Source organism: Chrysoperla carnea, chromosome 1 (genome assembly GCF_905475395.1).
Source record: "Chrysoperla carnea chromosome 1, inChrCarn1.1, whole genome shotgun sequence".
NCBI lineage: Eukaryota > Metazoa > Arthropoda > Insecta > Neuroptera > Chrysopidae > Chrysoperla > Chrysoperla carnea.
The window spans coordinates 104,833,442-104,849,998 of NC_058337.1; the positions used below are offsets into that span (position 1 = coordinate 104,833,442).

General features: G+C 28.6%; 1 protein-coding gene across 7 annotated transcripts in view; it reads left to right on the forward strand.

The window, feature by feature from the left end:
• Nucleotides 1-16,557, forward strand: part of LOC123299532 (histone deacetylase 4) — an 86,934-nt gene that overhangs the window by 18,972 nt on the left and 51,405 nt on the right. Inside the window, exon 1 of one of the 7 annotated variants that reach the window (XM_044881812.1) lies at nucleotides 13,055-13,288. The exons of the other annotated variants lie outside the window; for them this stretch is intronic. Within the exon in view, the coding sequence (XP_044737747.1) occupies nucleotides 13,244-13,288 (45 nt within the window). The 5' untranslated portion in view covers nucleotides 13,055-13,243. Of the gene's footprint in view, nucleotides 1-13,054; nucleotides 13,289-16,557 lie in introns of those variants that run through there. 7 annotated transcript variants of the gene reach the window in all.

Sequence of the window (16,557 nt, forward strand, 5' to 3'; positions counted from 1 at the left end):
AGAAAATAAAAAAACGACGCCAAGCAGTAAATATGACAGTCCTTAAAAGACCTTAATATTAACAAAAAACCACAGTGGTCTTTGGACAGATTGGATCAAAAGGGTGGCCTATTTTTTATGAGACATACATTTGAACAGTTTTGCAAATAACTGTGGTTTCTTAATATCTTTCTTTTTATTCAACACCTGCTGAATCCCAATTTGAGTATGTTATCGTAGTTCTATTCTATGATTTTCATGATGCTGCTTGACTTTTTGAATACTTGATAGTCTTAATTCTATTGGTGAATATTTTTATATAGTAGTTAAGATGTTTCTTAAACGATTTCATCCTGTTCCAAAGTTGCAATATCGCAGTCTAAAGTTTGAAAACTATTCTTCCATTCTGTTTCTAAGTGGAACAAACTTGGATATTAGAATCTTCGGCAAGTTCGTTTGGTGAATTTTTAAATTTCGTCTCAGTTTATTCTAAATATTTTACTGCTAAAAATTAGCAAAAAAAAATCGTTTTCTAATTTTTGGGGATCAACACTTCGAAAACGACCCAATTTTGATATAAATCTTTTTGGGAACTTTTTACTTGATTAAAAAAGACTACGTAAAATAATGTAGATTCCTTCAACCCTCTGTGAAATAATGAGGTTATGTGCAGCTACTTTAAATCTGAAGAAATGGGTTTTAGTTTGCTGAGGGACCCAGATTTTGAATTCGTCAACAGATTTGGTTCCCTAGATTTTGCACACTCAACTCTCGTCAGAGCCCCCGCACTATGCAGTCAGAATATACCTACACGGAGTATGTCACTATTTATCATTGTGAGACAACAATTCATCTTATAATTCCTTTCAAATGAATCATATTTTTGTACTTTAATAAAAAAAATATTTATAAATTTAAAACTTATCAATTAAAATTTTCTGAATATTTTTTTACCTCCTACCACAATTATTAGTGCATATTATTTTGGATGTCGATAGATGATTATTTTATTCATTCTCATTCATTAAATATTTTAAGAAGTTTAGCCGTCCGACCTTTGGATAATGTACTGTTTTAATTTTAATCAATTTAGGCGATCAATAATTAAAGTGGCTAAAAAATCGGGAATTTTAAGAGAATATTATTTAACGGGAATTGAAATACAATAAATTTTAAGTTTTTTTTTTCGTAATTGTTTTAATTACTTTTGTAAAAAATTTTGTTGTCTCTGTTTTTGGAATGTGTAGGGTAAAGAAGACTCAATAAACAAAAATCATTTTAGTTACATGCTACATTAGATCTTGAGATACCATAGAAAATTTCAGGGTTTCTTTTAAGATTTTGAGCGATATCATAGAAAATATTCGACCAATTGTCAAGGTAACTTGATTTCTGTGTAATTCTGTGTACCAGGTACGAATCAGATTCGAAAATAAAAGAAGTTTTTTACCACACTTGCAAAAAAATTAAGATAAGAAGAAAGGAAAAATTTCGATAAAACGCAATGATTTCATTTATTGATTTGGCATATGATTTCATTTATTGATTTGGCATATAGTTTCTGAGATTTCGTCCAAAATTCCATTCGAAGGTCGATTTCCTGTATATTTTTAAATTTATTGAATTAAAGTTTGATTGAATTAACATTCATAAATAAATATTACGGTTATTGAAGTAAACAAAGAATCAGCTTAAAAATGATAATAAAATGTATTGTTTTGTAACCTTAACCATGAAAAATAATAATGAATGTATTATCAGTGACCTGAAAACGATGAATAATGATCCTATCCACCAAATATTTGAAAAAATATTTTTCATTTAGTAATTTTCAAGATAATTAGAAAATAAATAATACATTTCTCCCAATTTTTTTAGTTTATATTAATTCATACACCAAAAAGGAAATTTTGCGAATCAACTTCGACGTTCTTAACACTGCTTAATAAATCTTCTTCAGCCAAATAATATGAAATTTCTAGATTTTATTTAGGAAACCTTGTGATCGACAAAAAAAGTAGCTGCTACCTTCCTTCTGTCATTTAAAGTCAGTCGAATGGCTTTTAGTTTGGAATGATAGCAAATTAAAATTATAAAGTACCATACAAATTGTAACATCTTACAGTTGACTAATCTTAACAAGCCTTTATAACTATCATTGATTCATACTGATAAGCATATTTTTTTTTTTTATCTTGTAATTTTAGTCCAAAATTTGTAACGCTTAGAAATATTGTTCATTAAAACCACCACTGTAGTTTATTTCCGGTTGTTTGTCCGTCCGTCTGTAACCACGATAACTCAAAGCGGAAAAAAAATATCAAGCTGAAATTCTCATAGCGTGCTCAGGACTTAAAATGAGTTTGAGTTCGTAAATAATCAACATGGGTGAATCGGGGCTTGCGTCCGTGTGATCCATCTAGTAAACCATTAGAGATAGAATGATCAACATGGGTGAATCGGAGTTTGCGTCCGTGTGACCCATCTAATAAACCATTAGAGATAGAACAAATGTTTAAGTGTAAAATAATAAAAGTAAAAAACTTTTGTTTCAAACATTTGTTCGGAATCGTTACCCGCGAGGGTGCAAATTAGGACAAAACTTTAATGTCCATTTTCTATAAAAGATAGGCAGTTGAAAATTTTTAGGTAGCTTCAATTAGTGGTTTTGTAAAAGATGCTCGATTAATAAAATATACTTTCTTAAATTTTCGAAAACCAAAACAAATGGCGGAAGCAAGTCCGCCGTAAATTGTGTTGGTTTTTTAAACTTTTCTAATTTATTAAAAATAATGCAAGAACTGACATTCAAAACTGTATACAAGGGTTTTCAACAATTCACTGAGTCAATTGTTAATTTTCACTTGTTTTTATATTTAATGAAAGTTTGTTCGAAAAAAATTCGCACGTTCATAAAAATTGTCAATAGAATTCTCATGAAAAAGCTACCTTTTAAAATGTGATAGAAGAAGTATTGTTTGAAACTTCTTTGCGTAAACTTTTAAAATACAGAATAAATAATCTACTTTTAGGTATTTTACATTTTTTCAAATTGTGATTCACAAAAAAATTGTTTATATACATTATACCAATATTTATCTAATTAATTTTAATTCCAAAAAAGTAATCAAGTTTATGTTTAACTTAGACAATTTATATTAATCGTGTATAACAAGTTGTCTATATAAATTTTTATTTCGAGATATTATCAATAAAATTAAAGTGAAAACTATGAAGAACGGAAGAATTTTTCATGTCTAAATAAATTTATTTTGTGCGTCTTTATTTTAAATTATTTATAACATTAATAAACGAAATCTTATTCGTAGATTTTCGGGATAAGCATCGTAACTTCTGATCTCTTTTTGAATCGTACAAATCGAGAACAATCTGAATGTTAATCATTTCCCTGTAAGATTTGAGTTAATGAAGTTCTGCTGTACATACCTGTAATAATCAAATGTAATATTTCTTATATTATCGTTATCAATGATTTTGGTTGGGTTTTTGATTCAATAATTTTCAATGTAGAAACACATATTTCATAACAATTTGTAGTTTATGGATTCTTGATAATTTTTTTGATAAACAAAAATTAAGTTTTGTTGAAAATATCATGAATTATTCATGAATTTTTAAACATAGTCTAGACCTAAAATATTTTATCTACTACATTTTCTCATCATTATCAAGATTTATAATTTTTTGTATTTAGGTATGCAGGAAATTTTCCATTTAGAAAAAATGTTAAATTATTATTTAGTTTCATAGTAAATATAATTAGATTGGAATGAAAAAAACGAAAAAACAAATTTGTTTTGGAATTTGATGAATCTCAGTGGATGGGATAATTTTGATCCAAAAAGTATAAAAATCAGTTTATTTTAATGATTTGATACAGAGATATCGCAAGATTTGGATCGATTATAGTCCGTATCTCAAAACCTATTCGATCAGCCATCAAATGAACCCGATTTTTGTACTTTTTGGGTCAAAATTAACTTATATACTCAGTTTTATCGAAATTCTAGTTTAAAAAAATATCTCGATTTTTTGCAATTTTTTTAATGGGTAGTACTCCTTTGAAAAAATCGAGAAAATCGCAAAAACGAATTTGTTTTGGAGTTTTATGAAACTCAGTGGATGGGGTAATTTTGATCCAAAAATTATAAAAATCAGGTTCTTTTAATGATTTGATACAGAGTTTCTGAGATATCGCAAGATTTGGATCGATTATAGTCCGTGTCTCAAAGCCTATTCGATCAGCCATCAAATGAACTCAATTTTTGTACTTTTTGGGTCAAAATTACCTTATGTACTGAGTTTTATCGCAATTCTAGTTTAAAAAAATTTCTCGATTTTTTGCAATTTTTTTAATGGGTAGTACTCCTTTGAAAAAATCGAGAAAATCGCAAAAACGAATTTGTTTTGGAATTTGATGAAACTCAGTTAATAGGATAATTTTGATCCAAAAAGTATAAAAATTAGGTTATTTTAATGATTTGATACATTTTCTTGTTTAAATAGTAATGACCTGATTTTGAAAGTGTCTTTTTAACCATTTTCCCTAATTTGAATCCAATTCTAATTTGAAAAACGGAATTCAACTAATAACACAATTATTGTTTATTATTATAAGTTATTTTTTATTTACATAATAAATTATTAATTCCCCACGATTTACTTATATTAATATAAACATGTAGTCGAATTCAAAAAAATTATTCAGTTCTCAAATGTGTTACTTTAATGTTCTGAAGTCGATAAAGCCCTTTTTACACAAGTTCCTCAGAGGAAATGTAATATTTTACGAATATCATATTTGATTGGTACGATCTATTTTAAAAGTTAGGTATAGTTGCTAAGCTCTAGATTCGCTTTAATGATGAAAATGGCAAAATATTTCTTTTCAGCTGACCATTTTAACTTGTTTTTATTAACTCGCTTTCTGTATGCCCCTGGTGGAATTTTGTAATTGCTTTTGAACTAACTTCCCGATGAGCTAGACTTATAATTTGGATCATAGCTCAGAAGTGGATGACGATGCATGAAAAAGTAAAAAAGAAAAAAAATGAAGAAAACGCTTTTTAGGGTTCGGGTGGAATTTTGTAATTGATTTTAAACTAACTTCTCGAAGAGCCAATGCTAGAGACTTGTAATTTGCATCAAAGCTCAGAAGTGGAGGACTATGCATTTTCATAGCACGAAAAAGCAGAAAAAAATACGAATAACAAGTGAAAACAAACAATTGACGTAATCGGCACTGTCTATACATGGTATGTATTATAACAATTAACTCAGTCAATTGTTTGTCTTCACTTGTTTTTACCAATATTTGTATACAAGATGTCAATGAAACGTAAACCTGTGGCCTATAAAAAATAGAATTCTCTGTCATTTGTATTCAAGCTCGTTATAATTTATTGAATAAAACAGTACTTACCTACATTGTAAATTGTAAATGTACGTACAATACGTTGTACTGTGTAATAAATAGATTGTGTTTTTCATTTTCCATAATATGTACCTATGTCCTATACTGTTTATATTTGTAAAAACACTAAGGTAATCTCACGTTTTATAAACATGTGCTTTTTTCATTTCATAGTATTTATTGTTTTTCAACCTTCACATAAATTTTTGCAAATGTAAATTAAATACGTGCAGTGTGTTATAGTACTTCACCAACCTTTTTTTACACTCCATTGAGCCATAAGCAATTTCCTTTGTTATAATTAATTTATTATCCTGTCCATCATTTTGTTTTATTACGAATGTTATTAAAACAAGTCTATTTTTATACCTGATATACAGCGTACGCCATTTTGTATAATCCAGCAAAATTATTCGGAAAGAACGAATGAGGACTGTTATGGAGATACGTCACCATTATTATAACTTTATTGAGTACTATTAACTTTATTGTGTGTTTCTTTATGCAAGTTCTCATTGCTCATAGAGGAGGAAGCGAGACGGGTATACGACTCTTCCACGTATCTCAGTTTCTCTAATAGTAATGAGATAGGTAGAAAAAAATGTTGTCTCTCTGTCTCTGTGTCTCTGTACTCGTATTATTGGTTGACTCTGGTTAGGTTGGCGCTGTCTTGCTGGTTATTTACTTACAGAAGTGTTAGGGATTTCTCGGCACATTTGCTCATACCTGCCTTAGGGTGATTGTTTCCCTACGGTATTGTAAGAAAGTTTTGGTTTATTGCACGGTACATACATGTAAAACAAGTACATACTTTGTAGTCAAATAGTGTGTTATTTTTAGCTTTACAATACCACGCAACTAGAAAAATATATAATATATTGGGTGCAAGTGCTGCTTATAAATTTGATAATATAGATATCGCTCTTCAATTATTAATACTCTAACTATAGTCGTCCTTGTTGATCAAATGATAGATTTCCGATGAACTCATAATTAAATTAAAATTTTGTTTTTATAACATCGGCAACCTAATATTTTTATGGTATTATTAAAAACTACAAGATTATTTAAATATATTAGATAGTTTTTATCACATTTTCTAGATATTTTGATATAGAAATATCCAATTGAAAAGGATAACCTATACGATTCATCATTTTTTCAGCCAACTTTGAACGATAAAATAATAATAAAAAGCCCGATAACCTAGGATTTTTTTGTGATTTTTGGAAACTTTGTTGGTCAAAAAATGTATTTATAAAGTTTTATTGAAATCCCTAGAATTATTAAATCCTTGCATATTTTTCTAAGTATATAATTTTAGTTGGTAGCATAGAAAATATTCCAACTTTCATCAAATGAATCTAATTTTTATATTTTTTGGGTCAAAATCACTCTATAAACCGAATTTTATCAAATTGCGAAAAAAAAGTTCTATGTGATCTTAAAAATACCTTAAAAAAATTTGAAAAAATGGTTTTGTCTCAATGTTTATCAAAACTGGATCCAAAAATACAAAAATCGAGTTTGCTTGATGTTTGGATGTATAGTTTTTGAGATAACGACCCATATCCCAAAGAAGTGCAATTTGTAGAACCGATTTCAGGATTTATCGTTCAAAATGGATAATAAAATTGAAAAGATCATCAATCGTAGTCCAACCAACACGATTAAATTTAAATAACGACTCTTTTTTCCGAATGTTAAAAAATTAGAGACAATATTGTCTTATCTGTGTTGGTATGCTTTATTTAATTTTACCTCATCTGTAATAGAAATATGTTACAAACAGCAAGTGATACATTCTGTATATTATATAATACAATAAATAATGTCACGTTTACAGGCTATAATCGGGTGCACACGATATTTATAGTCGAAAATTTTCGAATTAAAACGATTAGTGCAAAGTAATCAAATCAGTACCACTTTGCAAAGTGTGCGAGCAAATTTTTCATTATTTATTTAATTTAAGCGGTTACAAATCTTTCAAAAACCGATAACGTGATGAGTTATAATTAAATTCATATTGACCCATATTCCACTTAGAGATCGTTTTATGTGATCCCAAATAGATCCAATAAAACAAAGTGCTTAATGGCAGAGATATTTGAAAACTCACGCAAGTGAAGCTGCAGCTATCATCTGGTATTAAGAATTAATCCAAAATGATTATTTTATGTCTGTTATAAAAGTTACAATAACAGGAACTGATTGGTGAAATAATATTTTGATATTATTAAGATTTGGCTATTAGTTTTATATCATATCTAAATATTGAAATATGGAATCCATATGTTTAGTAGACAGACATGTCGTTCAATTTATTTTTACAACTTTTAAAAATTGATTTACGATAAGTGTGCTGTGCAGTATCAGTCCAATAGTTATAAATCTTCTATGGTGGCGATCTTATACAATTAACTAATTTTTGGCGAATGAAGAGTTTTATCTGCAGGTGTTGACTCCTTACGATTTTTATAATTTATTAAACTTTGTTTACTGCCCTGCACCGGCTAACATTATTTATGAAATTGTTAATTTAAGGGCCAATTGTCATTTTAAATAACAAGCGTTGTATAAAGATACTTACAAATTCCATTATTAGTAGACCGTAAAATGAAATTGAGTTGCAGTGTCTCATTTTCTCGTTTATGCCTCAAAGAGAGCCCGTAATGTAGTGACAACTTTGACTCAAATGAAAGAAAATTTGCGTGATTTTCGCGTGGTTAACAGATTAAAAAATTCATGTTCCATTTTTTGATACATTTGCGATTTTTCAAGTCTGCTGTGTTGTAATGAAACCTAGTATCTGAAAACGATTGGAATTAGTGAGTTGTAATAGGGAATAATCCTGATGTCAAATTGGCCATATTACCCATTAAAATGTAAAGTACACTTGATACCATAACAAAATTTGAAAGTGAAATTAAAATTGATTAAAAAACAAAATTTTATATGTAATTTCTATGACGATACGCACGTATAACGTCACTAGTGGGTATCTTCCTCTTTGTTTAATAAGGAATTTTAAACGTTCATATCTTGAATACTAGTAAATATTTTTAAAAACCAACTTCACTTTTCTATTCGTGAAGTGAGAATTCTTCATCTGAAGTCATAAAATAAAATTGTCAGATCCTCTATTGCAAAAAAAGTTGAAATAGCAAAACTTTTTAGGAAAAAATAGTAATTTACTTCATTTTTGAATTTTTGTTAACCAAGTATAAAGTGAGTACTTACCCTGAGACTTACAAAAAATATTGACAAATTTTTCGATATGTTATACTCACATGCTTTATAAATTTCTCCATATTTTAATCGACACACTGTATGCTAATAAAATACTTTTTACTTTTGATCTCTGAGGCACACGTCAGAAAATAAAGCACTAAAATGTATCCCTGTCCAACAGTCTATGCGATCTCTAGCGGGTAGTCGTCACATATACTGACCAAATCGAAGATCACGAATTTCCACAGCAAGAACCGTGGTTGATATTGTAAAGAATTTCAAAATTATATCATTTGATAGAACTTCGCTTTCTAAAAGGAATCATTGAAAGTGCATTTATTGAAAAATTAATTAAAGCTTAATATAATATGTGCGGTCTCGGAGCGACAAATCAATATTTTCTTGTTTACTCAAAAACTAACATCATTGTGTCTTTGCGGATTTTAATAGGTTCTTAGTTGGTTTTATTCGGTCTGTCGGTGTCTAGTCTATGTCTTAAAACTAACTAAAAAGTAATCTGAAAGGTCCGAGGCACCAAAGCGCCAGTATACGAATGTTCAATTTGTTTTTCCGTACGTATTTAAGAATCGATTTGGATTTTTTTTTTATTTTTACTCATACACTTTAGTTAAAAACAAAATTCACTCTTGAAACGTTTCATCTATCTTACCTTCCATACAGCCGTTAAAGTTATAAATAAAAGCAATACAAATAATAAAAAAAAAGTAAATAGTTAAAAAGATTGTATATAATTTATGAATTTTTTGTGTGTAGTCAGTTCTTTGCACAAGTTTCTTGTTGAATTTTTTAAAAATAGTATCGAGTTTATATTATCTATCCGACTGTAATTGATTTCTATAAATAGATACTACATTATTATTTATTTATACAATATGTATAAATGTTGTATACACAGCAATAAAATATAAAACATATTTTTCATGTACATGCGTTTCCTCGAAAAATGATCCTTTTATGTAAAATCAAGCTGTTGACGTACTGTTATAGGCTGAAGAGTCAACCTTTTTTATACGGCAGGTTCACTGAAATTATCTTCTTATATAATTATTGATCCTTAAATTACGTTAAAAACGTTTTTGTTTATTGGCATAAATAAAAGATCAGTCCAGCCTCAAATAAAAAATGTTATCTTTGGATAATTTTCTAACACAAATTTTATTTGACATTTGAATTTTTATTTTTGTATCCAATTATACGAGGCAATCTACAATACAAGATAGATACAGAAGATAATCAAATCATTCTAATTTTGTATCCAATTATTCCCTCTGGTAGCCCTTGGTAACTATATAATTCTTTTGAATATTTCGATCGAATTTTTTTAGCGCAGAGAAACTTTTTTTGAGACCAATAATTTTAAATATTTCATTTGAAATCATATAGTTTTCAAGAAGTAGAGAAAAACTTTTTTGAAATAAAATTATTTAAATAACAGATTTTAATCTCTTTAATATTAGCGGATGAGGTTGGTATTAATTTTGGATAAAAAAGCCAATAACGCAAAGCAATCTACATGAGTACATATTACCAATGTATTATCAACAACTACAGTTTCCGAAAAAGCTTTTTTTAAAGAAAAGATGTTTTGCGATCCTCTGTTTTACCCTTTTAATATTTTCGAATTTACTTGGTATGAAAATAAGATCAATAGGCACTCCCATTCTGGCTTTGTGTACTAAAATTAAATTTTTTCAAATGTTACTTTTTGTGAAACACACGTTCCAAAGTCTAAAATTGTTTTTGTTTTCATATTTTTACAAAATATGATAGAAATTTTCGTCATTTTCTTGATTGTTAAACCACTCACATTAAATGGTAACATCGATTGTAGTTACTTAAAAATTAGATTGAATTTATAGGGAATCAAAATTCGAAGAATTCACCATATTTCAATCTTATGTTGTAACATTAAATTCTATGCTTTTGCCGGTATGAGTTATATATGCATAGTGAATATTTTTTGGTATATATTTATATACTGATTGTGTATTTGAACGTTTTTCATTATTCCGAAAGATTTGTTTTTTCGTTGTCAACACTTGGCCACACAAATGGCGTGAAATTCAAATCTTGCTTCCATTTTTAGAAAAAATTTTCCAAAATGTCAGCTGTGGCCCTATTTTTGTTTATTTCTTGGCAACACTTGGCCGTTCAAATTGCTCATAATTCAAATGTTGCGTTAATTTTAGGAAACATCTTTTTTATATTTAAATTTATACCACCTCTTTCGCTAAGTTAGTAGAGAACTCACTTCCCTCAACAATGATTCGAATCAAACTTGATCGTTATTGTACAATACAAAATGAAATGTAAAAATACCTATATATTTATACACAATCTGTATCTGTTATAGAAATAAACATCGAAGGTCATGACAATATTATAAATATACTTTTGCGATTGATTATATTTTTATTTAGAAGTAACATTTAAATACCCTATAAAATTTATATGTATATAGTTTGTACAATGTTGAGAAGTTAGCTATTCAATTAATATTTTTGAATGAAAAGTAGAACCCTCTGCCTACAAAATATTGAACTTATATTATAAAATAATAAAATGTGATAAGAAGTTATTAATAGATATATTTTGATATTGCAATGTATTTCAAAAGTATAAGTGTCTGTAATACATATAATGTGAAGAACTGGTACACTTAGTCTACCTATGTATCTATATAGAGCAGGCCGTATATACCTAGCATTTTTGTCCTTCGAAATTTATATTTTCGACTGACTTACCCGCTTGTCTTTTCGATGTGTAATAATGCAAGGGATGTAATACGGTTAAAATTTGGAAGGTTAGGATATATCTTGAACAGCTTTGGCTTACGCTTTTAGATCTTGATCTTACACACTTACGAATTTAGTTTCTAGTATTGATTTCCCGTGAAGGCTCTTATGGTATTAACTTTAAGGATACCAGAAATGACCTAGAGCGCTATTTCTCATAATTCTCAATCACCAAAAAGTGTTCAAATTTTATTATTTACTAACTATCGTAAAAATAATTTTCGTCTCGATAATTAAGCATGTTTTAAACAATGTACTGTTTATTATCAACTCAACTGGGAAGTCAAATATATTAGGAATAAAAATCTTTACAATTTACGAAGCAATTTGTAAGTCACCTTAATAACAAATAAGAACTTATATATTAATTTCAAATGAAAGAAAAATCGTGACTAAGAGGAATTTTCCCCCAATTTCTTAGATCAGTTTCTTAATTTATTAATACGTATTTCGACTACCATGTAATCATTATCAGTATGAATTAAGTGATCGTAATTACTCTTATAGATAGTGTATGTTACTCGTTGCTAATTTAGTGACGGTCTACACTGTTTGCGTGCAAAACGATGGTATTATTTCATTTTCAATAATGTCAATCCCTTACGCTTAAATCATGAAGGATTCTCGGATCGTACTGTGTACCAAAATTTCAATTTTATAATGTTCCGATTCGGTAATACTCCCAAAAATGAAGTAATAGTAAGTAATTTTCCAAAATTACCACATTCTTTACCTAGAAATGAAGGCTTTCCCGACTAAAATGAGAAATTGTCATTATTTTAACGTTTTCTTCTATTTGCTGAAGTCCTGTAATAACTTAGCCCACCGTGAAAAAGTGCTTATTATTTCCGAGCGGCGTTAAAAAGTATTCTATACGCAACCTAGCTTTCATAAACTCTGCAATATTTTACAATATACTACTTCTTTGCGCTTCCACCATGCCAAAAATTATAGTCCTCGAAGCAGAACCCTTTTTTGTTAAATGCGTTTACAAATGAGCACGATCACGTCATACTTAAGCTATCAATCTAAAAAAACGCAGCATGAATTTGTCAGACACTATGACCACTGGATAACATTAATAATTATGAAACAATTCAGCTATGTATGTTTTGAAAGACACAAATACTGAGGTACGGCATGTTCGAGGTAGCAGACATCGGTGCGGTATTTTTGTGGGGCAAAATATTTTATTGTTTATAAATTATTAATGTTATTAAGTGGTCATAGTGTTCGACAAATTCCCTACTGTGTTTTTTCAGACCGATAATTTAAATATATGTCGTAGAGAGAAAGTTCAAAAGTTAGAACATTCGAAAAAAATCGTAGAGAGAAAGTTAGATAGACTCGCCAAAAGAAAGCCGCTCACGAAGTTTCAAGTATGTGTTCTTTTCATCATTATATCATTTGAGTAGGTGTATATACTAATTTCTGAATAAGAACAAATTTTTGTATACCACTATACCTATTTAAAAAAAAAAAAACATCACCACATATGTGATATTAACATACAGCACAGCCAAAGCACACATATTAATAATATCTGTGTAGTATATTTCTGAAGTATACAAACATTAGTTTAAATTCAAATATTCAACAGTTCGCACTGAGATCTACATACTCAAGCAAACAAATACATTTTTGAAGCTCTGTTAACAACAACAACAACAAAAAAAGATTAGATTATAGCAATAAAACAAAGTTTGAGAAGTAAATCTTCTCGCAAAGAAAATAAACTGTGTTTTTGTGACAAAAAGTGTGACACAATTGGGTGGTGATAATGAAATTCACACATCATGACAAATATCCTGTACAATTTGTACATGTAAGTAGATGATTTTTGTTTATTTTTAGCTACCATAAAAATAGAGTAGGCTTAACTGTTGGAAATAATACCCCTTTTCATGATAGAAAATCGAAACCCTTTTGAAAATCTATGCCATGATATCGTTCTGGTGTCAATCATGCCTTCTTTTTTTACAGGTTTCCATTCGAATTTGATGATACTTATGGATGAATATCAGTAGCTTTTTTTGGTGAAACCATCGGACTTTGTCCTTTCAATTTAACGTATTGAAGGTTTATGAACATTATTCAACGTGAAATTAAGGCCATAGAGTTGAAATAAATTTTCTGACATTCAAAGCCGACCTGTTAAACCATGATTGGCGTCTAAACAATATCATTATTGATATAAATAGTTTCATCTCGTATTTTCAATAAAGATTTTCGATTTACTATCGATTAGTGTTTTATTTCGAATTGATCGACGCAATATCAAATACCCGACCCTATATTTAATTTATAATCTTTTAATAATTGTTGTGTTATTTTTTTTTTATATAATAATAGAAATGATTAGTGATTGGCGAACCCAAGTATTTATTACTTGTGATTTCTAATTTTAGTGTGTGTAATTATTATTTTAAATTGTGGAATTTTTTTTGAATTTTTTATTTTATCAATTTATATTTGTTTTTGTTGTGATACTAAATTCTTTGAATTTCCAGTTGAAATGTGGAATTTTTTTTATGATTAATGTGAGTTTCGAAGAAATTGGTTAAAATATTATTGACAAATAAAAAACGTGTTCGAACTTGTATTTGTTTATATCAATACAACAAGTGGGTTAATGTTGTTGTTGTTACATAAATTGTTTATTTCTAGTCTGATATCGGAAAATTTTAAAAGAATTCAACGAATGTTACTCTTGAATCTTAAGTTCGTTGGTGTAATAATTTTTTATTTTACATTTATGATAAATTAGAACCAAAAAGATTAAAATTACTCTCCTTTCAAGCGAGTAATAATAAAATTATTCTTCTTCGCATTTCGTGTTGAAATTTATAAAACTATGCACAAGAGTTCGTTTTATTTTTAATACCACAATGTGTTTTATAAATATGAAGAATAATTCAAATTATTTAGATTTTACAAAAGATTTCTAGGAATTTCATAATAAATTAAAATATTCAAAAACTGATGTGTTGAAAACTTGAGAATGACGTTATGTTATTCTCTGTAAACGAAATAGAACACTCTTCAAATTCCATACCCACTGTGTATATTCAATTCAATAATCGGGATACAATAAAAATCATAGTCCAATAAAATGATCTTTTAAACTACCCTTCAAACTGGAAGCCTGCATTTTGAAACCAAGTTCGTTTTGACATTTTTAAGTATACATTGTTAAAAAATATTGAATTCTATTAAGAGGGTAGAAAAAGATCGATTAGGAGAATGGTGTGGAAAGTATGGGCGTACGAAATGTGTTCCGATTACTAGACGTTTCAGATTATCCAGACTTTACTGTATTATGTTTAAAACATAAAAATTAAATGATGATATCGAGAAATGTAAAAAGTTTTAATTATTTTTTCCGTTCAAGTTAACTATTTGGTCATAACAGACCGTGAGTCCATAATACAGAAGAAAGTCATCGATATCATAATCCGGAAAAACAGCAAAATTGCACTCCAATTTCAATCCTTTCGACAGTTTAATCTTTTTGCCATTTCTTTCTGCGTTATTAGTTGCCAATAACTTTATTTTAACAAAAACGACAGGAAAAAATACATTGGAACATTAAAATCGAATAATTCCACACTTGGTACTAGCAGTCATTTTGTTTCATTATAAGAATCAATCGCGCCAGATATTCTTCTTATAATTAAAAAAAAAAACTTTTTCCTATCGTTTTAGCGTGGCTGTAATTTTAATATAATTTTGCTTTATAATTAAATAATGAGGCTTTAATTTTCCACTACTCTCAAGTTCGAACTTCATCTCTATGTAAATTCTATAAGGAATGAAATATCTGAAATTCAGCCGTAAAATATTTTCTCGAAAACGTCTCTAGCTGGTACCAAAGACTCCTACATCGTTTGCTATTCATTTATACTCTATTATACTTAGATAACAAAAAATTCAACTAGGGAAACAAATTGTGGGTAAAAAGATAAACACATGGTTGTATTCGTTTGTTGCAGATAAAAAACAGATATTATAATGCTTCGTTTAATAACATATTTTTCAAAGAATACAGTTTATTACAAATCACTTTTTGTTCTTGAATATGGGTTTTCGTATTCCCTCAACTTTGTCTTGAAAAGAGCGATTATTTTACAGTCATTTTGTTGCTACCAAACTCACCATAAAATCGTTAGTTGTCTTTCGTGTGTATGGAAATTACTATAAAATGACCGGAAACATAGAAATTTATTATATTTTGAGTTTAAAGTCCGATGACACGGAAGATTGAAGAGATCAAATCAAGCACTTCTAAAATATTAAATATAAACATTTTCTGTACCTTGTACTTCGTATTCAGTGACCAATTTATTTACAAAAATAATGGGGGTATTCCAATTCAAATCTAATTCGTTTTTATCTCTGTTTAAAAGTAAATAAATCATTGTTATATTTTTAAAACTATTGTCTCTATGTAAAACTTATCAATATCAATTTTATTGTTAATCAAAGTTGAATTTTTCCTAATCGACATTAGCGTGTTGATACAAGTGGTCATGGGAAAATTGTTTTTGTTTTAAAATTACACGCATACATAATGGCTGTTTTAATGGTAACAGAAAGTCATGGCTCACCAAAAGAAGATATAAACAGGCCGTGGGTAGGGTGCTACCCTTGAGATTCACACGAATAACTTTCCAGCATAATAAATAGTTATAAGAAAATAAAAATACGACCGACTCGAATTTTTCGATCGACAACTCAACAAAATTCAAAAGAATCTCTGCGTAAAATCAATTCATCTGGAGGGCTGCAATGACACGAATAACTCATAAATATATTCACTTGATAAATCGATCAGTATTCGATAAAGATATTTCTAACGAAGTGACTAAGAATGCGGCATCTTAGTCTAAATAGTTTGGATTCCAATTCTTTACATGCTAAATATCGAAATTTATAGCAGCTAGCATTTGTACAGAAATGTAAATACTGGTAAAAACAAAAAATGTTGTAGAAAGACAGAAAAAAAAATATAAGCTGAATTAAAGGGAATTGGAAAAAATACACTCGAACTACGAACCCAGATCTCTTGGATTCATGCCTAGCGCCTTGGCCAAT